General features: G+C 41.7%; 1 protein-coding gene across 7 annotated transcripts in view; it reads right to left on the reverse strand.

Moving 5' to 3' along the window:
* Positions 1–21570, reverse strand: part of rhbdf1a (rhomboid 5 homolog 1a (Drosophila)) — a 373026-nt gene that overhangs the window by 24464 nt on the left and 326992 nt on the right. For all 7 annotated transcript variants that reach the window (XR_009513976.1, XM_059979627.1, XM_059979628.1 and 4 more), the window contains 8 exons: positions 21249–21371; positions 16124–16284; positions 13959–14210; positions 12688–12799; positions 12036–12110; positions 10529–10690; positions 7855–7955; positions 4205–4268 (listed from right to left, as the gene is read on the reverse strand). Coding sequence is in view for 6 of the 7 variants with exons in the window: in XM_059979627.1 (XP_059835610.1) it covers positions 4205–4268; positions 7855–7955; positions 10529–10690; positions 12036–12110; positions 12688–12799; positions 13959–14210; positions 16124–16284; positions 21249–21371 (1050 nt within the window). In the remaining variant the exon portion in view is untranslated. The remainder of the gene's footprint in view (positions 1–4204; positions 4269–7854; positions 7956–10528; positions 10691–12035; positions 12111–12687; positions 12800–13958; positions 14211–16123; positions 16285–21248; positions 21372–21570) is intronic.

The raw sequence follows: 21570 nt of genomic DNA on the forward strand, positions 1-21570 counted from the left end.
GATTTTGACCGGTTCTAGCCACTCCAGCTAAGGGAAGCATCACTACTTCCATCAACTTTCAATCTCTGCTAAATTTCTACATTCCCTTGAGGTCAACTGTAATTCTTTTAAACTCAAGAAAACAGATCCTGTCTGTTTACTCTCTCCTCACCCAATAAGACTGGAGGTAAACATGGATACTTCCCAAAGCATGTGGTTTAAAAGTAAACATTGCTAGCTAAATAAAAAATTCTCTCTTGTAGGGTTTGTTTACATTTTGAAGTCATTGACAATCCTGCATGTACTCTAGTTTCTTCGAATCCAGGATGCCAAAGTTGGCTCTACACATCTGATCTCTCCGTGATAATATAATCTCTGGTCTTTGCTTGTAAAGTGAACACAGTACTTGCTGGTGATTGCTAAGGTCCTGCTGGAAGTTGTTAATGTGGAATGCTGCATGTTCGATTCTACGCAGCACAGGTCATAGTGAGGTGTCACCTAATTCTAGCCATCCAGGAGAGAGGCATCAGAATCGTTGTGCTCCACTGGAGGTGGTGTGGAGGGGTGTCCAAGCTGGAGTCAGTGTTATCCTCAAGTGTTCGCTCGGCAGAAGACAAGCTGTGTTGCTTTCGACTGCAGACTTCATAGACTCAGGGTCTTGGGACTGTATTTTTTGTGTGACTGTATTATACTGATACTGTATATGTGCTGTATGTGCCTTGTGCTGTGTGTGACTGTCAACACTGTGTTTTGTCCCTCGGCCCCACAGCAATGATGACTTGCTTGGCTGCATTCATGTGTGGTTGAATTGACAATTAAACCTGAATTTGAAAATAAAATTGGAAGTAGTCAGGCAACATTGATACAAGTTTCTTGCACAGGGAGACTTCAGGACTTCCATTGCATTCCATCTAGAGTCTGCACATTCTTCCTTCACTAGCTCCCCCTAGTGATCCAGCTTTCAGTTCAAGCTCAAAATGAGGACAAATGTATTTTCTGTCTTCTGAAGCTCAACCACAACGACTCAGGTGGCCTTAGTTCGGGGATGAAATCACCATAGGTTGAACAATTTCTCCATTACTAATAGAAAAACCAGCAGATTACTGCTGGTGCAACATTCTGGTGAGAAAGATAGAGAAAACATTTGGGGCAGTGACATAGTCTTGGCTAATCCTGCTATGGTCTAAATGGTATCATACACAATTCTAGCTTGTTCTTCCTGTTCTTGTATTTAGTAATTTAACTAATAGATTTTAATATCTTTAACAATTCTTTGTCTTGTGAACTAAATGTAAAGAGAAGCTGTCAGAGTGAGGACATCCAATTACACTGGGCAAGGACAAATGGATCTTACAAGTACTGACAGGCTGCACAATAGAGTACTGTCCGTCTAACAAATAACACCCCAATGGAAAATGTGGTCTTGACATTAGAAGCTTGGATTTGGGTCATGAATTTTGTACATTTGGGAGTAAAGGAGAAGTCTGGAGGAGATATTATTGCTTAGAAATTAGATAGCTCAGCTCTGGCTTTCCAGCACTGTGAGACTGCGAATCAATTTAACTCCAAGTAAATGCTGTTTGCAACCATTTCCACATCAAATCTGAATTTCATGCTGTGAGTCACCCTTGTGACCTGGTGTAATTCTCATGCAAGGATCCCAGTAATGATCTCATACCCAGTTCAACATTTATTTAGCAAAATATCTGAGCAGCTGGCATCATAGCTGCTCAGTTATTGACCATTGCCCATCCTTGGGGCACCAGATTGTTTAAGCGACGCAGCACAAACCCTCCCCCTCCCACCCCCACCAACACAAAAATAATCCTCGACATCTACTCCCCTTGTTTCCAAACTGTCTTCTGAACAACACATTTAACCTCCTAATTATCACTGCATTTAACGTTCTCCCTATGTCTTCAGCTTAACTTTTCCTCTTTTAAAAAAACCCAACACACTGTTGTGGAGGCTGCTGTGTTCCAACTAGCACGTCCTAACCAATACCCTGCTAGGATACACCAGTCACCATCATATTAACCTCTTCCCAAAGTGCCAGGATCTGATTATCCTCCCTTTTGCACATCGGTTTGACCCACTTCTAATCTGTTTCCTGCCAATACCGCTGACGAGAGCCCAAAGACAACACACCACACAGCGCTTGCATGCTCATTTAGTCTGCCCTTAGACAGGAACAGGAAAAAAGAGTTGACGTTTCAGGCTGCGACCTTTATCAGGATCTTCCATTCATGAGTACTTGGCCTGAAATGTTGACTGTTTATTCCTTTTCCTACATGGTGCCAGACCTTCTGAGGTCCTGCAGCATTTTGGGTATGTTACTGTAGATTTTCAGCATCTGCAGTATCTCATGTTTAGATTAGAGGAGCTGGTTTGATCACTTTTGGCATTGACCACTACCACTACAAGAACACTGCTGGAACCAATGAGAAATCTTTGAGCTAAAATCCTTGTATAGTCCCTCTCCCCCCCCCCCCCCCCACATTGGGGCAAAACAACATGCCAATGAGCACGTGTATCCAGGCTCTCAGACCCAATTCCAATTTTGACTGATTTTTGATTTCACGGTTCAAGAACGATCTAAGTTTGCAGTGATGCATCATAGCTAGCCTTCGTACCAAATAAGGGTCTAAACTCGGCAACATCTTACTACCATTAACTTAATCGCAAGTGGAATTAAGTACAAGAGAAAACCATCTTGTTCCACTTTTGTATCCCTGGTGAGACCATAGTTTTCAAATCTGATCTCCCTACTAAAAGTTGCAGATACTTGTATAAAGAGATTACAGCAAAGAAACATTGAAAACTACAGTACATTACAGGCCCATTGAACCACAACGTTGTTCTGACCACGTAACCTATTCTAGAAACTGCCTATAATTACCCTACCACACAACCCTCTGTTTTTCTAAGCTCCATGTACCTATCTAAGAGTCTCTTAAAAGACCCTATTGCATCTACCTCTACCACCTTCACTGGCATTCCACACACCTACCACTCTTGTGTGAAAAACTCACCTCTGACATCCCCCTTCTACCTACTTCAAAGCACCTTAACATTAAGCCCCCTCATGTTATCCATTTCAGCCCTGGGGAAAAGCCTTTGGCTATCCACACGATCTATGCCTCCCATCATCTTATACATCTTTATCAGGTCACCTCTCATCCTCCCTCCATCACTCCAAGGAGAAAAGGCCAAGCTCACGCAACCTTTTCTCATAAGACATGCTCTCCAATCCAGGCAACATCCTTGTAAATCTCCTCTGCACTCTCTCTGTAGCATCCACATCTTTTCTATAATGAGATGATCAGAATTGAGCACAGTACTCCAAGTGGGGTCTATAACAGATTAATTCTTGTGGACAGTAGGTTTGCTGTACGAGATTAAACCCGAGTTTAGACAAATATAGTGAACTAATTTTACACAAAAAAATTCTTAAATAGTTTTAAGGATTACACGTGGAGTTACACACACAAAATGATGGAGGAACTCAGCAGGCCAGGCAGCATTTATGGAAAAAAAAACGAATAAACAGACCACATTTCAGGCCAAGATCCTTCTTCATGACTAAATTAAAAGATGAGAGGAAATGATGGAGGCTAGCTAAAAGTTGATAGGTGTAGCCAAGTGGTTGGAAAAGGTAAAGAGCTGGAGAAGAACAGATTTGATAGGAGAAAGGGAAGGAGGAAGGGACACAGGAGGAAGTGATAGGCAGGTGAGAAGAGTTAAAAGTCCAGAGTGGGGAATAGAAGAGGGCAAGGGGAGGGATAAGATGTTCCCTCCCCCTCCCGTGGAGTTGTTGTTGTGACTAAATAATTCAATTATTTAGTCACAAAATAAGGGGCTGGCCAATCAAAATGGAGCTGCGGATAAATTTCTTCCCCTACAGGCTGGTAAATATTTGGAGGAGGGCTGTGATAGTTCAGCTGCTAAGTATATTCAAGACATCAATAGATATTAAGTGCATGAAAGTATATGTGGATAGTGCAGTGAAATGACTCGAAGGAAGAAGATCAGTCACAGTTGTACTGACTGACAGAACAAGCATGAAGGGCTGAATGGCCCACTCTTGTTGCCATTCTTTATCTTAATATTTGATAAGCAAATCCCATGCATCCCAGTAATAACAAGAATCACAATGAAGAGGAAAGGGAGCACATTGAGAAAATAACCTTCACAATTACGGGAAAATAGTGATCCAAAGCCTTACCGGCCATTTGGTGATGTCATCAGGCCATACATGAGGAGCAACAGAGCCAGGTTCATCACAAAACCTGAAGAAAGAATAGAGGAGGGAAGCAAGAGTGTTAAAGCCCATAATAACACGACTATGCTACACTTGGGAGTAGCGTGCATAAGGGATATGGTCATTTCATCAGATATGGCATCAAGAACAACATGTCAAAAATGCTTCAATCCCATCTCAGAGAAAAGAAAGGTCCTTACTACAACTAAATACGTTTGGAACTACAGTATACGCAGTTTTTTTTTTCCGAATACTGGTGTGCCCCGGCACCTGAGGACAATTTAAACAGGAATTTATTCCTGGGCACCCTGAATTAAAGGGAAGTTCTCAGATCCCTTGTTGCCATTAATCTGATAAGAGCTGCTGAATTGGTGCAGTCGGTTTAGAAAAATATTTTGAACAAATTATTTTCAAAGAATGTGATAAAGATCACAGAACCTAGCATTTTTAATACAAATTGCAATTCAGTCCAAAGAAATTAGCGAAGTTTTTGAAAGGCAGACCACAACTGTACAACTTTGACCACTATACTGCTCAGTGTAGGTTTGGATTGAAATTCCCAAAGGGTTCTGCTGTTCCCTAGGGTAGAAGCCTAGGGAGTGCCAGTGGAAACATTGGGACACAGCTATACTGGGTGTCTCCTGAACGTTAGGCTTGTCTTGTTAAGGTCCAAGCAATCTCCTACCCTTTAGACATGAAGAAGAGCAGAGGAGCAGGTCAGGGCCAGTGATTCAGAGAACCAGATTATATCTCCCTGTGTAGGGATTCAGTACATCTGTGAAGGAGCGTACTTGGAGAGGTTTTGTGCACATCAGGCTTTAGTTAGGTCATAGTGTGGTGTGCTGGAAACTGGGGAAAACAACCATACCCTCAAAGACATTCAGCGTCTTTCAATACAGACAGAGGAATTTACAGCCTTGGGTAAATACCATTGTTATAAGACTTTTGAATGGACTTCTTGCACATTAAATATGAACTCATGACCCTCACACTTTACTGCCTACCTGTGCATTCTCTATAACACTGTATTCTGCTCTCTGTTATCGCTTTTCCAATACATTACCTCAAAGCACTTACACTTAGTGGCCAACTTACTAGACGCACTTGCTCACTAACGTAAATACCTGATCAGCCAATCATGCGGCAGCAACTCATTGCATAAAAGCATGCCGATATGGTCAAGAGGTTCAGGTATTGTTCAAACCAAGCATCAGAATGGGGAAGAAATGTGATCAGTGACTTTGACCGTGGAATGATTGTTGGTTCATTTGGGGTGGATTGAACAACTAAGAAACTGCTGATCTGGGATTTTAGGATTTTCTTCTAGGAACAACAGTCTCTGGAGTTTAAAGAGAATGACTGAACAAAAAACCAAAGAAACATCCAGTGAGTGGCTCTTCTGTGGGTGAAAATGCACTGTTAAGGAGAGCAGTCAAAGGAGAATGGGCAGACGGGTACAAGCTGACAGGAGGCGATAGTAACTCAAATAACCACATGTTACAACAGTGGTGTGCAGAAAAGCTTCTCTGAATGCACAACATGTTGAACCTTGAAGTGGATGGGCTACAAAAGCAGAAGACCCCCGTCAGCTAAGAACAGGAAACTGAAACTACAGTGGGCATAGGCTTAACAATCCTGAACCGCTGAAGACTGGAAAAAACATCTCCTGGTCGGCCAAATCTCGATTTCTGCTGTAACATGTAGGGTCAGACAACATGGATCCATCTGTCAATGGTTCAGGCTGGTAGTGTAATGATGTGGGCAATGTTTTCTTGGCACACATTAGGTCCCTTAATACCAATTGACCAATATTTAAGAGCCTCAGCACACCATGCCATAAAGAATTCAGATGTTCTGGGAGCAAAGGAGAATCCTACCCAGTAGTAGAAAGGTGTACCTAATAGAATGGCCACTGAATACATGTCTTGAATTAATCTGTGAGGATGTATTGCATGGGATCTCAGAACATGCCACAAGAATACTGATATAAATCAGCTAACCATTACATCCGCTTTTGTGGTAGGTGGATGCTGGGGTGCTTACTCTTTGGTTATTCAAAAGGGAGTGTGTGTTATGGACAGGAACATCCCTCTGGGGGTTTCAACTGATGGCATACTATCAATTTCAAATGGCAGCTCAGAATCAATACAGTACTGTGTGTCTGGAATCACATACTGGGCCAGACTGGGTAGGGGCATTATATTTAACTTTGGAAATGTACAATGGTGAACCAGATAAGTTTTCAAACAGGAACAGCAGAGTGCTGGAGGTATCAGCAGGTCAGGCAGCGTCTGTGCATAGAGGGAAACAGGGTGAGAGTTTGGGTTTAATGACCTTTCATTAGAACATGTTGAGTATTTCAAATTTCTTCAGTCTTTGTTTCAGATTTTCAACACCTTCAATTTTATTTTTGTACTTTTACAATAATCAGCAGTTTCATAGCCATGCATCTTTTTTATTTCAGACATATTAAACTAATGGAATTTATGTTCATATCATGCTGTGGTGTGATTTCATCTGGAGGCATTTGCCCAGGACTTATTATTAGTTTAATAATAAACATTATGCTACTGCTCCTTCTGCCATTTCTTGTGCATTGTTCAGGTGGAAAATAGACATGCACTTACAGTATAGTTACACAATTACACACTAAAGCTTCACGGGAAGATCTCTCCCTTTCAACTCAGTGTTGGTCTGCATCAGCATATGTAATCAGAAAATAACTTAAAATTCAGAGCCACCTGTGAATAAAAACCTCTAAAACTGCAAATTCCCAGCACTACATTCTACATTCATTCTTTCTGGACTGACACCCTCTTTTGATGATATTCTATCCAACTGACAGCCTGGAACATAAATGTTGGTGGGTTAGGGCACCAGGAGATTTGGATTACAACCCCACTCAAGGTTTACAGTTCAATAAGGTCTAGAGGTTGAACCTAGATAGTGAGCTGGAACATTACCACTATATACCTTTATCTTCCTGACCAGATATAATGAGAACTATTGCATTGTCTTGACTTAACCAGACAGGATTGATTCAGTTTTCTCCCAGTGGCCACCCATTTTTATTCCACTTCCCATTATGATATGACCATCCCTGGTCTCCTCTACTGTTGTGATGAGGCCACATCTTATACTCCATCTGGGTAGCCTCCAACTGGTGGCATGAACCTCAATTGCTTGAACTTCCAGGAATGCTCCCCCTTTCTCTATTCCCTACCCTCTTTCCCCTCTCTCACCTCATCTCCTTGCCTCCCTCTGATGCATTCCTCCATGGCTTTCTGTCCTCTATTAGGCCCTTCTCAAGCCCTGTATCTTTCACCAACTTCTCAGCTCTTTATGTCTCCTCTCCTCCCTTCCAGTTTCACCGATCACCTTGTGTTTATTCCTCCCCTCCCCCCACCTTCTAGCTCTGACTCAAATTTTTTTCCAGTCCAACCCAAAACGTCAACTGTACTCTTTTCCATAGTTGCTGCCAGGATCAATTCAGTGACCCTCTGTACTGTAAAACCTTGTTCCACATTCCTTTATTTTTCAGAAAGCCTTTAACCTCTGCACTGATGCTATGTCTACATCAATATTTTCTCAGCAGTCAGCAAAACAACAGTCACCTTGGATCCTGATGGCACACTGAACCTTGATGGCGGAGAGTTCCATCGCCCAGTGGTGGAGCGCTGTGATCTGGCCACTTCACCCATACAGCAAGCGTAGACTGGAAGAAACAAAATCATCCATGAGATAGATCCAGTGAGCTGCAGAGAGTTGTAACATCAGCCAGCTCCATCATAGGTACTAGGCACCATAGGCATCTACGAGCAGTGGTGCCTCAACAAGGCGGCATCCATCATTAAGGACCCCCACCGCCAAGGGCACACCCTCATCTCACCATCACCGTCAGGTAGGACGTACAGAAGCCCACAAACACATGACTCAGGGACCGTTTCTTCCCTTCTGCCATCCGATTTCTGAATGGACATTGAAACCATGAACACTACCTTGCTACTTTTTTATTTCTGCCTTTGCACCATTTATTTAACTACATGATATACTGTATATATACTTACTGCAATTCAGTTTTTCCCTATATTACCATGCATTGTATTGTACTGCTGCCGCAAAGTTAATGAATTTCATTACATATACCGGTGATAATAAATCTGATTCTGACTCGAAAGATTTATTGGATGGGCAGGAAATTCACCATTAATAATGGCTTGATCTCACTGACTTCAGCTCCATACCATATTCAAACAACACTGACATCAATGTCACTGGCCAAATCAAAACAGTTAAAAGTTCAAAGTAATTATCAAACCACTTATGTCACCATATACAACCCCAAGATTCAAAGTTGGTGATGAATCAGCATTTAGGAGGAAGACTGAAAATCTGGCTGAGTGGTGCCACAACAACAAACTCTCACTCAATGTCAGCAAGACCAAGGAGATGATCGCTGACTTCAGGAGGAGGAAACCAGAGGTCCATGAGCCAGTCCTCTTTGAGGGATCAGAGGTGGAGAGGGTCAGTAACTTTAAATTCCTTGGTGTTAACATTGCAGAAGTTCTATCCTGAGTCCAGCATGTAAGCGCCATTATGAAGAAAGCATGGCAGCGCCTCTACTTCCTTTTAAGTTTGCAAAGATTTGGCATGACATCTAAAACGTTAACAAACTTCTGTAGATGTGTGGTGGAGAGTAATACCCTTGAATGGAAAATCCTACTGAAAGTAATGGGTATTGACCAGTCCATCATGGGTAAAGCCCACTACATCATTGAGCACATCTACACAGAGTGTTGCAGGAAAGCAGCATCCATCATTGGGGACCCCGGCACCAAGTTCTCTTCTCACTGCTGCCATGAGGTAAAATGTACAGGAGCCTTAATACCCATACAACCTGGTTCAGGAACAGTTATTACCCCTCAACCATCAGATTCTTAAACCAGAGATGATAACTTCCTTCACCTTATCACTGAACTGTTCTCACAACATATGAACTGACTTTCAAGGACTCTTCATCTCACGTTCTCGATATTTATTTTTTATTTATTACTTTATTTCTTCTTCTCTCTTTTTGTATTTGAAGTCTTTTTTTGCACATTGGTTGCCCGTCCTGCTAGGTATGGTCTTTCAATGATTCTATCGTGTTTCTCCTTTTTAATATGATTGCCCACAAGAAAATAAATCTCAGGGTTGTATATGGTGATACGTACATAATTCGATAATAAGTTTACTTTGTACTTTGAAACCTCCTTAAAACAAATATGTGATGCTATCTAGGGCTGGAAGCTGTGAGTTTTTGTTAAGCACCAGCTTATCTCTGATATTCTACTGACCATATCTCAATGGTGGAACAGGAGCTTTCTTTTTTTTTGGGGGGGGGGGGGGAAGAAGCTTTTGCTTTCTTTCACTTTCTCTTCAATTCCATGTGCCCTTCGACCCAGTGTGTAACCCAATGCTATGAGGCAAGAGAGTGCAGAGCAACTCAAACCAGAGGTCTAATAGGTTGCAAATGAGTGTTCAAGCAAACAATTAGCAGACATCAACTTTAAAAATCACACACATTCATTTAAGATGGGCAATTTCTCGCTCTATTGTTCATGAGATCCATTACACTAAATACAAAACCTCAGCAAGCTTTAATATGCAGAACAATAATGGAAACTTTCACGTATACAGCATGTGTTACACAACCCACCTGTGCCAGACACAACAACAATCATGGATACATCCTCTATGAAGCGGGGAAAGTGATTGTACACATGCTTCTGTCCTTATTAAGGAAATTGCATTGCCACACCAACACTGTCCACTATTCATTAACAAATATGAAATGAAGATTATTATATTCACACATTTAACACCTTCCCTGAAAATACTCTCCTGGAACTTTAACAGTGAGCCATTCTTAATATCATGACGAATTAACTTGAATGAGTTGAAAGAAAGATGACAATTTTAAATTATTGCACATGTACAAATTATGATGGCAAATTCACATCATTATCTCAGCCTTCCCACCTCTCCCAGCTTCAGAACTTTTAACACTGCACACACCAGTGGACTTTTGACATTTTAAGACTGTGTCGATCACTAGTTGCTCGGAATCCTGTTTGGGTTGGGGCTGCCAGAGTAGATTTTCACAAATCTCACTACCATGTTGCAGAATATATGCTGCCTTTTCCAGAAGGAATGCTAATACCATATTAAGTAGTCAAGCAGCAGCAATAATCACTCCTTACCCTTGTACTTTTGAACAATTTTTTCCCCTGGAAAACATTCACCTACCGAGCAATCTTTCTCTGAGGTTTGAACGCACCCTGACTTGTCGTTCCGCACACAGCAAGCAGATTTGTTTTCCTCTTGTTTCTTCTGGGTGATTAACTCGTGCACTTGTGAATCTTGCCTCATGCAAGGAGAGAACTTTGCTCCAAGGTGGATTAAAGCCTCCTGCAACAGGGAATAACATGACGCAGACTTAAAAGTTGTAACAGAGGGGTTAAGAGTGTAGAAATGTAGACCACTAATTTAAAGCAGCCCCCCACCACTCCTTGGGAAGAAAATCTGCAAGTTATGTAGGAACCTGCTTTATGGTCACAAGGATTCAACTGTTAACATTTATGTACTAAGGGATTTACTTTACAAGCTCGAGGTTTGTTAAGAGCATCTGTTAGAACACTGGTGAACAGAGCAATAAACACTGTGGATAAATTACTAGGGTGGATGGGGGGTGGGAGGAGTTAGGCCCTCAATTCCCATGATTGATTAGATTTATCAGTGGTACTGATCTTACACCAGTTGAGCCTACAGTTATTTTTGCAGGTTGCACTCAATTTCAGTGCATGATTCAATGGTCAGAGATTATGAGATTGAAAAGCAAGGTATCACCATTGCTTAAAATGGGAGCAATGCTCACAAAAGGAGAAATATTTGATTTCTCCTTCTGGTAAAACAAAATTTCCCGCCCCCTCTATTCCTCACACACTAACCTTTTACCTCTTCTCACCTATTACCTCCCGCTGGGTCCCCACATCCTTTCTTTTCTCCTATGTTGCACACTCCTCTCCTATCAGATTCCTTCTTCTCCAACTCTTGACCTTTCCCACCCACTCGGCTTCACCTATCACCTTCCTCTTCCCCTACCCCCCCCACTTTTTTTTAAGCCTGGCATCTTCCCCTTTTCTTCTCAGTCCTGAAGAAGGGTCTTGGCCTGAAATGTCGACTGTTTATTTATTTTCACAGCTGCTGCCTGCCCTACTGAGTTCCTCCAGCAGTCAGTGTGTGTTGCTGTGAGCGACGCTGTTTGTATAAGGGCTCAAGGTGGTAACTGTCCATCTGCATTCCGAGATGAAGGAATGCAAAATGATTCTTTCTGGATTATGCTGTCTGAATTACAGCTATAGGGAAGTGTGACAATTTGAGGTTTCTCTAGATCTTTGAAGGGTTAGAGGAGAAACGTCAAATACTGGAGGTCATGCATTTAAAATGAGAGGGAGTAAAGTTTAAAGTAGATGTAGCAGGCACTTCTTCCCCTTCTTTAAAGAAACAGAGCAGTAGGTGCTTGGTATGGAGTCCAAGGGTAGTGGTAGAATCAGGAATGGAAGTAGATAGTGGCAGTTCAGAGGCTTTCATACAAACACATGAACATCTGTGGAATGGAGGGTTACGGATCATGTATAGGCAGAAAACATTTAATTTAACTTGGCATTATAATCAGCAGAGACATTATGCTACACTGTTCTATATTCTATGCAAGTTAAATAAAAAGCTTTGAGCAGAATTCAAACTCACTTACAGAGTTTGGTCCAATCCAGAAATTTTCTTGCTGTACAAATTTAACATTTTCATAGACACCTTTATTTCTTAAAATCTGGGAAAAGGAAAAGAAAGATAAATTCCACAAGTAAAACAAACTTGAAGCAAATCCTTATTTAATACAGAATAAACATAGAATCAAGAGTTACAGACAACATGGATTCAAACTCATCAGAGGCAGCTCTGCTCCAGGGAGGGTTGGGGCCAGCACAGGGTCACCACTGAGGAGGATCCACAAGAAAATAAAAGAGGAAGATGTGTGGATGCCACAGTACCAGAGGATATCAAACAAAAATGAAGAAAACATCCAAAATACTTTCCTTTAGAGCCTTGGATTGAACACAAGTCCAGGGTGAAGGCTGCAACAGGAAGTGGGCTGTTTGGGCATGCATTGTTATGACAACTTACGCCATCCATTTTGGATTATGGAGGCGAATGGAATCGGGTGCCTTTCTAGATTTCCACACCATGCTTACGTTATACCTGATAGGCTGGTGTTAGACCAGGAAGGAAGGGACATTACTGGGGTGGGTGATGGAGTTGGGGGGCTCTCTCTCATTTAGTTCTGTTGTATTATGTATCTGAGTAAGAGAGAGAATTGGAAAGGGTTTTGTTGTTGAGTAGCTACTTACTGAATCTACAGTTTCATGTTGAGAAAATCCTATTGGAGCAATTCCATAGATACATACAGCTAGGATAGTGATCAGTATATGCACAAACGTAATCCAGTACGTAAAAAATGGCCTAAAAGACAAAGGAAGCAAATGTTAATGGATAAACACATTTGCCTGAAGCAGCCATCTAAACATCTAACACTATCTAAAGTGTAGCTTAGCTTCTCATTAAAGTAAACTAAGACAAGGATGCATGCAAACATGGGAAGAATTTGAGAATGTGAGCTTAATGGCAGGAGTTCATTGCAATTGTTTGTTTGTGCTTCCCATGTGACAAACAAAGTGGAAATGCTGACTGGAAGGGATCAAAGGATTGAAACCTGGGAAGGGTGCCCTAAGGGAGGGAAGGAAGAGGGTTAGGTATTGCGCCTGGAGACTTCTTCTGTACTGCTCCGAGCTATTCTGAAACACTTTTGCCCAACAACAAAGTACAACTGAGTGGAAGCTACTGAAAATTCTAAAACAGTTGGTTTGGGCATTATGTAACTGAGCAAAACAGTTTTCCAGTCTTGATCAGATAAATTGTTTGGGTGAAGTCAGTAGCTGGAACTGGTCTCAGCACTCTGAGTTTAGGGAAGGAATTTTTGTTGGGCTCCTGGTCTGACTTAACAGCCACGAAAGAATGCCATATGGCTCAACAGATAAGGATGATAGCACAGGCTGGAATGTTAGATTAACCTGCTAGCAGTCACTGCCCGGATTCTCACATCTTGGAGTAATGGGCTCAGCCATTCTGAAGCAGTTACTGTCTTCAGGGGCAGAAATATGAAATAAAGAGATCGCTGCCTGACAAAGGAAGGCGGGGGGGGGGGGGGGGGGGATGAGTAGAAAAATACCCGTCTCCAACACACCCTTGTTGACTGTTAACGCAAACTATGTATTTCACTGTAAAAGTCGATGTATATGTGATAAGCAAATCAGAATCAGTATTTTGCTAAATCCATTCGTTTATATACAATGTTATAAGAAAGACAGCAAACAGTGAAGATGGGAGAATAGGAAATCTAGAAAATGGTGGCAAAAAAATTCAAATACTAATATTTGTGGAAACTTGTGCACTAGAGAAATAACAAGCATTCAAGACTTCTCCATAAATATATAGACAAAAACGGTTCTCCAATGAGGTGACATGCCACTATTTATAAACTCTTAGAATAAGGAAGACCTATCACAAAAGCCACTATAAACATATGAAAATTACTCTTTAGTAATTTACTGACTGTCCTTACCGGTGATCGTCCATATTATCTATTTGTTTCTTCACATGGCTGTCTATTCGCTTGCGATACGTTCGATTTGTTAGCTTTCCCACCATTCCTAGTCCATAGGGTCTCTTCTCCTTGGCAAGCAGTTTTTTGACCGGTATTGCAATGCGTTGACCTCTCCTCTGGCCGCTCACACTGACCACCTCCTGCCTTAAGCGCACCTTGGGGTGAGGAGGTGAGCCTTCTCTTTGCTTCCGCCAGCCTCGCTCCAATGGGCTGAAGGGAACACAAAATCAATGACTACTGTGTCCCAGTTATCAGAAACACATTTACCAAGTGAATATAAAATCCTATCGGGTTTTGAGAGCATTGCCATTGAGGAGTGTTTCCTCTGTTGGGAAAAGTTAGAATTAATTTTGGATTGGACCAAAACTTCGGGTCAGAACGAGGAGCTTAGGAGAATCAACGGCACCTAACAGTGACTCCTTTGCTTGCATCTTCAGAAACAGCTCTATTTTCAGCTTTAATATCTTTATTTTCCCCTTTCAGGGCTCTTTAGAGGACAGGAGAGCTTCGCTCACCTTTGGAGGACCAAGATTTGGTGGCTCTAGAGACGGGGGAAATCGGAAAGTCTGTGCCTTTGCTGTTGCTTGACTGTTTGGTGGTGGATGCTGATGCTTTTTTTTTGCTGGTAAGGGACATCTGACTGATGTCTTCACCACGTGGAAAACTGAGTATGGAACTTTGGCAAATAGCATTGATTATGGTGTTGGAAAGTTAACAGGTTGAGATTTAAGCTGGCTACTTATGCAGGAACTGTCACCCGGATAGACTGACTCATTGCTTTCACCATGTCATTACAGACTCATGCTTAAATGAGACTGTCATCAACAGTTCTTTTATGACAAATGATTAGTGTTCAACAAAAACAAACAGTCAAAAGCTGTCTGTGAGGAGTTTGTACATTCCCCTGGGAATGTTTCCTCCGGGTGCTCCGGTTTCCTCCCACAGTCCAAAGTCGTGCCAGTTGGTAGATTAATTGGTCATTGTAGATTGTCCCGTGATTAGCTAGCATTAAGATGGTGGGTTGCTAGGTGGCACAGTTCAAAGGGCCAGGAGTGTCTATTCCATGCTGTATCTCAATAAATAAGAGTTAGGGATGGCTATAGCTTGTTTTCAGCAATCGCAGACGCAATTGCACAAATTATAGATATATTTATCTCTGGTGAATCTTGGTCAGTCAAGGAATGTTGAGTGGCATGGCTTGCTGATTTGGGTGGAAGGAAAGTTGAGTGGGTCCAAGACAAGTGGTGCTTCAAATGATTCACACTTATTGGAGTACCTTGGCCCAAACGTTGAGGAAGCATGGGAGATATAATCTGAGGAACTAACAAACCATCAAATTACATGAACATAAGAAAATAGGAGTTTTTCAGTCACTGGGCCCACACAAGCCTGGCACAGTGCCCCCTGATCTTTCTAAAAGTCTTCTTCTTCTTAAGTACTCCAATGAGCTAACCTCTGTGGGGAGAATTCCAGAGATTCATTTCTATTTGTGAAAAACAGTTCCTTTACAACTCATTTTAAATGATCACCACCACTCACCACACCCACCAATACTGCAACCACATTTCCCTTGACAGAGATTCTCCCACTGGTGGAATGTACCAACATCTGTCCTGTCACGCCCTACTAAGATGTTGCGTGTTTTAATAACATTTCCTCTCACTTGTCTAGATTTCAAATATGGGTCAAAGCCCTTTTTCAAAGCTACTTTTGATTGATATGACTTTATTTAAATAGGATGGGGAGTAGAAGAATGGAGTTCAATCCAGTTAACTTTGTCTTCACACAAAAGTTTTTTTCCATAGAATGGAAGGAGTTAGTCCTTCTGCCAATATAAAAGCAATAGAGGTAATTCTACAAAATATGAAAATGTGCACTCAGACTATAAACTTCTGTTAGCAATTAGAACTTCCCCACTCAAATTAGATTTTTATACTAACATAACGTTTTAATAAAACTATTTAAAGTCATGATGGAACAAAAGAAAAATGGAATAAAATGCTATTTGAGAGTTGGTATTTTATCAATTTCACTCTATGCTAATCTCACCAGTGACTCACTAGCTGGGATTATTCCTTTCTCCCACTGCCACGAAGCAGGCAGAAAGAAAACCAGCAACTCACAGCATGAGGTGACTCTTCTCGAGTTCACTTTTGTCCAGGGCGCTGCCGGTTAAATCCGTCTGATCCAGAGAGTTACCCTCGGTCTCCTTTGCAGTGACAGCTTCCGCAGGCTCAAATACCTCATCGGGGTAAGTGGACAGCTCTTCATGTAGGACTCCTTCCTGGCCAAAAGGAAATAACAAATTTAACGAAAAATATCCCAACAACTGCAAAGTGATGATATTCTGTCAGTTACTCCATCAAAGCAGTCACATTAATGCCTTTAAACCACTTATTTTGATCAAGCGGTTCAACGTCAAATTCCACGCAGTAAAACATTCATAATGTTAAAGCTATCATACAAAGATACACCCTATATGACTTGTAATACTATATGATATTGATAGCTCTCTAACATGACTCCCTTGTCCACCTGTCCCTCCTTCAAGGCACTTAATTCTACAAACAGGACAAATGTTACACCTGTCCCTACAACGTCTTCCACTGCACCATTCAGGGCCCCAAACTGTCCTTTTAGTATTGTCTACAGTAATCCAGTACTCCTGGTGCGGCTTCCTCCACATCAGCGAGACCTGACATAGGTAGGCGGAACCTTTCGTCCACTACAAAATGCAGGTTTTCCCATTAATTTTACTTCCCAATCCCATTCCGGTGCATTAGTCCATCACCTCCTCTAATGCCATGACACTACTCTCAGGTTGGAGGAGCAACACCTCCTATTTTGACTGGTAGCTTCCAAACTGATGGTCTGAACATTGATTTCCCTAACTTCTGGTATTTTCTCCCCCTTCTCTTTTCCATTCTGATTCCCCTCTTACCCCTTCTCTTCTCCTAACTTGTCCTTCACCTTCTAGTGCCTCTCCTCTTTCCCTTTCAGCCATGGTCCACTCCCCTCTCCTATTAGATTTCTTGTTCAGTACTTTCTCTCTTCTACCCATCATCTCCTAGCTTCTCACTTTATCTCCCCCTCATCTGGTTTCACCTATCAGAAGCTTGTACTCCACCCCTACCCCTTCCTTACTCTGGTTTCTTCTGCCTCCCTTTACAGTCCTGATGAAGGGTCAAAAGTCTGATAAGTTGACTGCTTATTTCCCTTCATTTGTGTGTGGGTTGCTTTGGAATTCCAGCATCTGCACAATCTCTTGTGTATATGAATATGTTTTCTAATACCAGTATTATACGAATAATATACATCCACTTAATTCCAGCATGCTTTTGTCACTAACATGGCATTCCTTATTCTGCACAACGCCCACCAGATGGAGACATTTCAAAGGAAATCTGGGACAAGCACAGTGGCCTCTCTCCCCTGCACTAACCAGCTCTCGTCTGGATAAACAGCCCATCTAAGGCTTAAGTTTTCTGAGAAACTGAAAGGGCTTGTTCACGCCATTCTCGTCAATGTCAAGATGTCTTGGTCTGAAGTAATCTGTACCTAAACAAAACTTCTATTGATGTAGACTTTGGGCCAATTTTCTGTAACTGCTATTAATAACTTCTAAGGAATGCAGAAAATTCAGGATAGTTTTGGGAGTATCCACAGGTTAAAACACAATTCCATTTGTTGCTTTTCTTTTTACTGTTTAGCACCTCGCCTGAACATACATCAAATAGTAACACCATCACATTCATGCAGTGGAATTCACCTTAAATCACACTATCAAACAAAATCAATCAGTTCTCTGAGAAAACCAACAGTCTAACAACTGATTCTATGGAGACTTCCTTGGGGCACAACACTGGAAAAACCCTGGATATGTTGATATTGCGCATTTCTATGGCAACACACGACCACGACGCATCTTTTTACAGGTTGGATAAGCTGCAAAAAGCCAATGACTATCACTTTAGTTACAGTCCCGAGAATCCACCTTGCTGTAAAAGAACTGCATCATTTCAAATTGAGATGTTACGACGAGGACTGAGAGTGCAGAGGGAAGATTGCAAGTATACAGAAGTGAGGGGGAAGGGATTAGGCAAGAGGCTGGTGAGTGACTGGGGAATCAGATAAGAGGATGATGAGAAGATGGAGCAAGGTGGGGTGGATAAAGAAAGGCAATGATTGAACTACTGGGAATGGGAAAGGAACACAGAGGAAGTGGGTTAAGTGAAATAGGAAACTTTAATGTTCACACCCTTGGGCAGAATATAAAGTGTTGCTCTTCTAGCCTGTATTTGGCCTCACAAGGAATTATAACTGGAATGAGATAAAGAAGGCCAAAAGCAAACCAGAAGAGCACCCCATATTCTGTGTGGGTAGCTTTCAGCTCAGGATATCTAATGCTGGGTTATTGTTCATTCGCATCAACTAGGGGCTGCTAAAGGAGATACCTGACAGAGTCTTTCTATATCAACCCCCGATGACCTTTTCAACAGTGGACTAAAGGATTCCTGCATCAATCAGCTCCAAGGGCAATGATTCAAAGGTGACAGTGGGCCATACATCATTGCTTGATGAAGGCATGCAGCAAAGCTGATAGCTTCTGAAGCACTTCAAATACGTGATAAGCAATAGAGCATACGGTATAAAATGGAAGTATCCTAAAATTACTGTGCAACAGTCATACATCAACAAGTGGTAGTTTCTATTTTTTTTAAATTCATTTTTGGGATGTGAACAATGTAGACACAAATTTATTCACTTTTATTGAGATACAGCGCGTAATAGGCCCTTTGCACCTTTCAAATTGCACGCTCAGCAATCCCCCGATCTAATTCTAGCCTAACCATGGGACAATTTACAATGACCAATTTACCTATCAACAGGTATGTCTTTGGAGTGCGGGAAGAAATAAGAACACCTGGAGGAAAGCCCAGTGGCTACGGGGGAATGTACAAACTCCTTACAGGCAGCGACGGAGCCCAGGGCACTGGTCCTGTAAAGCATTGTGATAATCACTATGCTGCTCCAAACAAGATACTCTGAAGAAGATGGTGATGAGTCACAGACCTTTGGAGAAGATACTCTCAGTGATGTTGGACAGGAAGTTCCAGGATTAAGGCCCAGTAATGAAGAACCAGTTGTGTGTTCATTAATCAGAATAATTAATTCCCAACAAGGGGAATACGCAGGTAGTGTTCCCATATGCCCAAAACGTTGCCCTTCTTAATGGCAGAGCATGTCTGCAGTGCATTTTTTAAAAGATGATATATATCTACTGTGTACTGCTTTTTTTTAAATTTATAAAGGGATAATGGATGGGCTACCACTCAAGAGGGCAACTTTGCTCTTGGTGGTAATGAGTGCCCTGAAGACTCTTGACGTGCTTTGTTGATGGTGCAAAGGCATTGGGATGTGAGGATACGAGTCACTTGCTGCAGGTTACCCAGCTTCCTACTGCCACGATATTCAGGTGGCTAGTCCACGAGCCTCTGGTCTACAGCAACCGCCAGGGTATTGACAGTGGGGAACACAGTAATGGTAGTGCCACTGAAACTCTCGTTAGGCCCCATTTGGAATATTGGGTGCATCCTGGTTGTCACATTACAGAAAAGGTGTGGAAGCTTTGGGAAGTGCAAAACAGGTTGCTGGCTGGATTAGAGAGAATTAACTTTAAGGGACAAACTTGGACTGCATTCAATGGAGCATCAAATAGAAGTTGTTAAAATGAGAAGCTTAGACTGAGTAGGCAGATTTTCTTCCCCCCCCCCCCCCAGGCTGAAAATGTCAAATACAAGAGCTTCAAGTGATTTTTTTAAAAAAGGTCTTGCACTGTACTGCTACTACAATATTTCATGACATGTGTCAATGATACTAAACCTAATCCTGACTTTGAAAGAAGAAAAGCTTGAAAAAGATTTATGAGGCAAGTTTCTTTTTAAAAAAATCAGACACACACACACACACACACAGGTAGGTGTCTGGAATGTGCTGCTGGGAAAGTGATGGAAACATATAATTGCAATATTTAACACCATTTGGTCAGGGATATAGATCAGGTACAGAAAGATGAGCAAACACGAGGAAATCTGCAGATGCTGGAAATTCAAGCAACACACACAAAATGCTGGTGGAACGCAACAGGCCAGGCAGCATCTATAAGGAGAAGCACTGTCAACATTTCGGGCTGAGGCCCTTCGTCAGAAAGATGAGATTAGCTTAGATTGGCATAATCGTCAACACATGCTACATAGACATAAGGGCCTGCTTCTGTGCTCTACTGTCCTATGAACAACAAGCTTCTGTGGTTAGAGTTTCCTTGTTACCGACGGTCATGATCTGGCACATCTGAGGGACGAATGTTACTCTTTACTCATCAGTTCATACATGAATGCGGTCTGGGTTACATTATCACCTCAATGATTTTGTAACCCACAAATCTGAGAATCCAAAACCCTATCAAATAGACAAAGGTTGATGCATTCCATTCTAAAAGATGATTAAATAATTGCCTGAAGAAGGGACTTGACCTGAAACTTTGACTGTTTATTCATCTCCACAGATGCTTCCTGGCCTGCTGAGTTCCTCCAGCATTTTGTGTGGGTTGCTCTGGATTTCCAGCATCTGCAGAATCTCTTGTGTTAACGAACTGCCTTCAACTTTTAAAAAAAATATTTCTAACAAATTAGGAAGAAACTTTTTGAGTAGATGGAAAAACTATAGAATAACAGAGCCAGAGGGTAATTTGAGGTGGAGAATCTGGTCATAGTTGTTAGTAAACAAGAGTTAATGCCATTCACTCCCTCCCTCTTTCCCTGAAAACACGCTCATTTCAAATGCAAGGCTAGATCTGTATCCACCATTTTTAATCAGGGAATTCATTTCTAGTAATAGGCAGAAGGAAAAACACCTCCTGAAAATCTTTCAACATTAAAAGAGGTAATTACCCACCAGTATTTTTTTTGTTTAGAGTGACATAATTTCACAAAATTCAGAAGTGGGATATTTGCTCAATGGGCCTGATTCCAATTCCACGCGCACTTAATTTCCACCAGTCAGTACTGGTTTGCAATTGCTGTTTAATTTCCATGCCTAATTTACACTGGATATTCTTCAACCTTGTTAAACAGCTGCATGCAGGAAACATGGCCTCAAGCAACAGAGAACTGATATCAGCATCAAATAATGATGCAAAGCACAGTATGCGCATCATTACATACAATCATCTCTCTGAAGGAACCTCACCCTAGCAAAAAATGAGGTATCCAACTCATCCGGGAAATCCACAGTCTCTTCTTCCGCAAAACTGGCAGGGGTGAAGCTGCGTCGCTGAGCCCGCCGTGTTGTACTTTCCCTGAGAGATCGCCCCTGTAAGAGAGGTTGGAAATTCAATTAATTTTAAATTCTTTGCAGTTGAAGTTGTGAAACAAAGACTTCCCCTCTGCGTATAGGAATGTCAAAGTCAAAGCAAATTTATTTTCAAAATACATTTATGTCACCGTAAAGAACCTCAAGATTAATTTTCCTGTGGGCATACTCAATAATCCATCATTAAAGCTTGCTTGAA

The sequence above is a fragment of the Hypanus sabinus genome, chromosome 9 (assembly GCF_030144855.1).
Source record: "Hypanus sabinus isolate sHypSab1 chromosome 9, sHypSab1.hap1, whole genome shotgun sequence".
Lineage (NCBI taxonomy): Eukaryota > Metazoa > Chordata > Chondrichthyes > Myliobatiformes > Dasyatidae > Hypanus > Hypanus sabinus.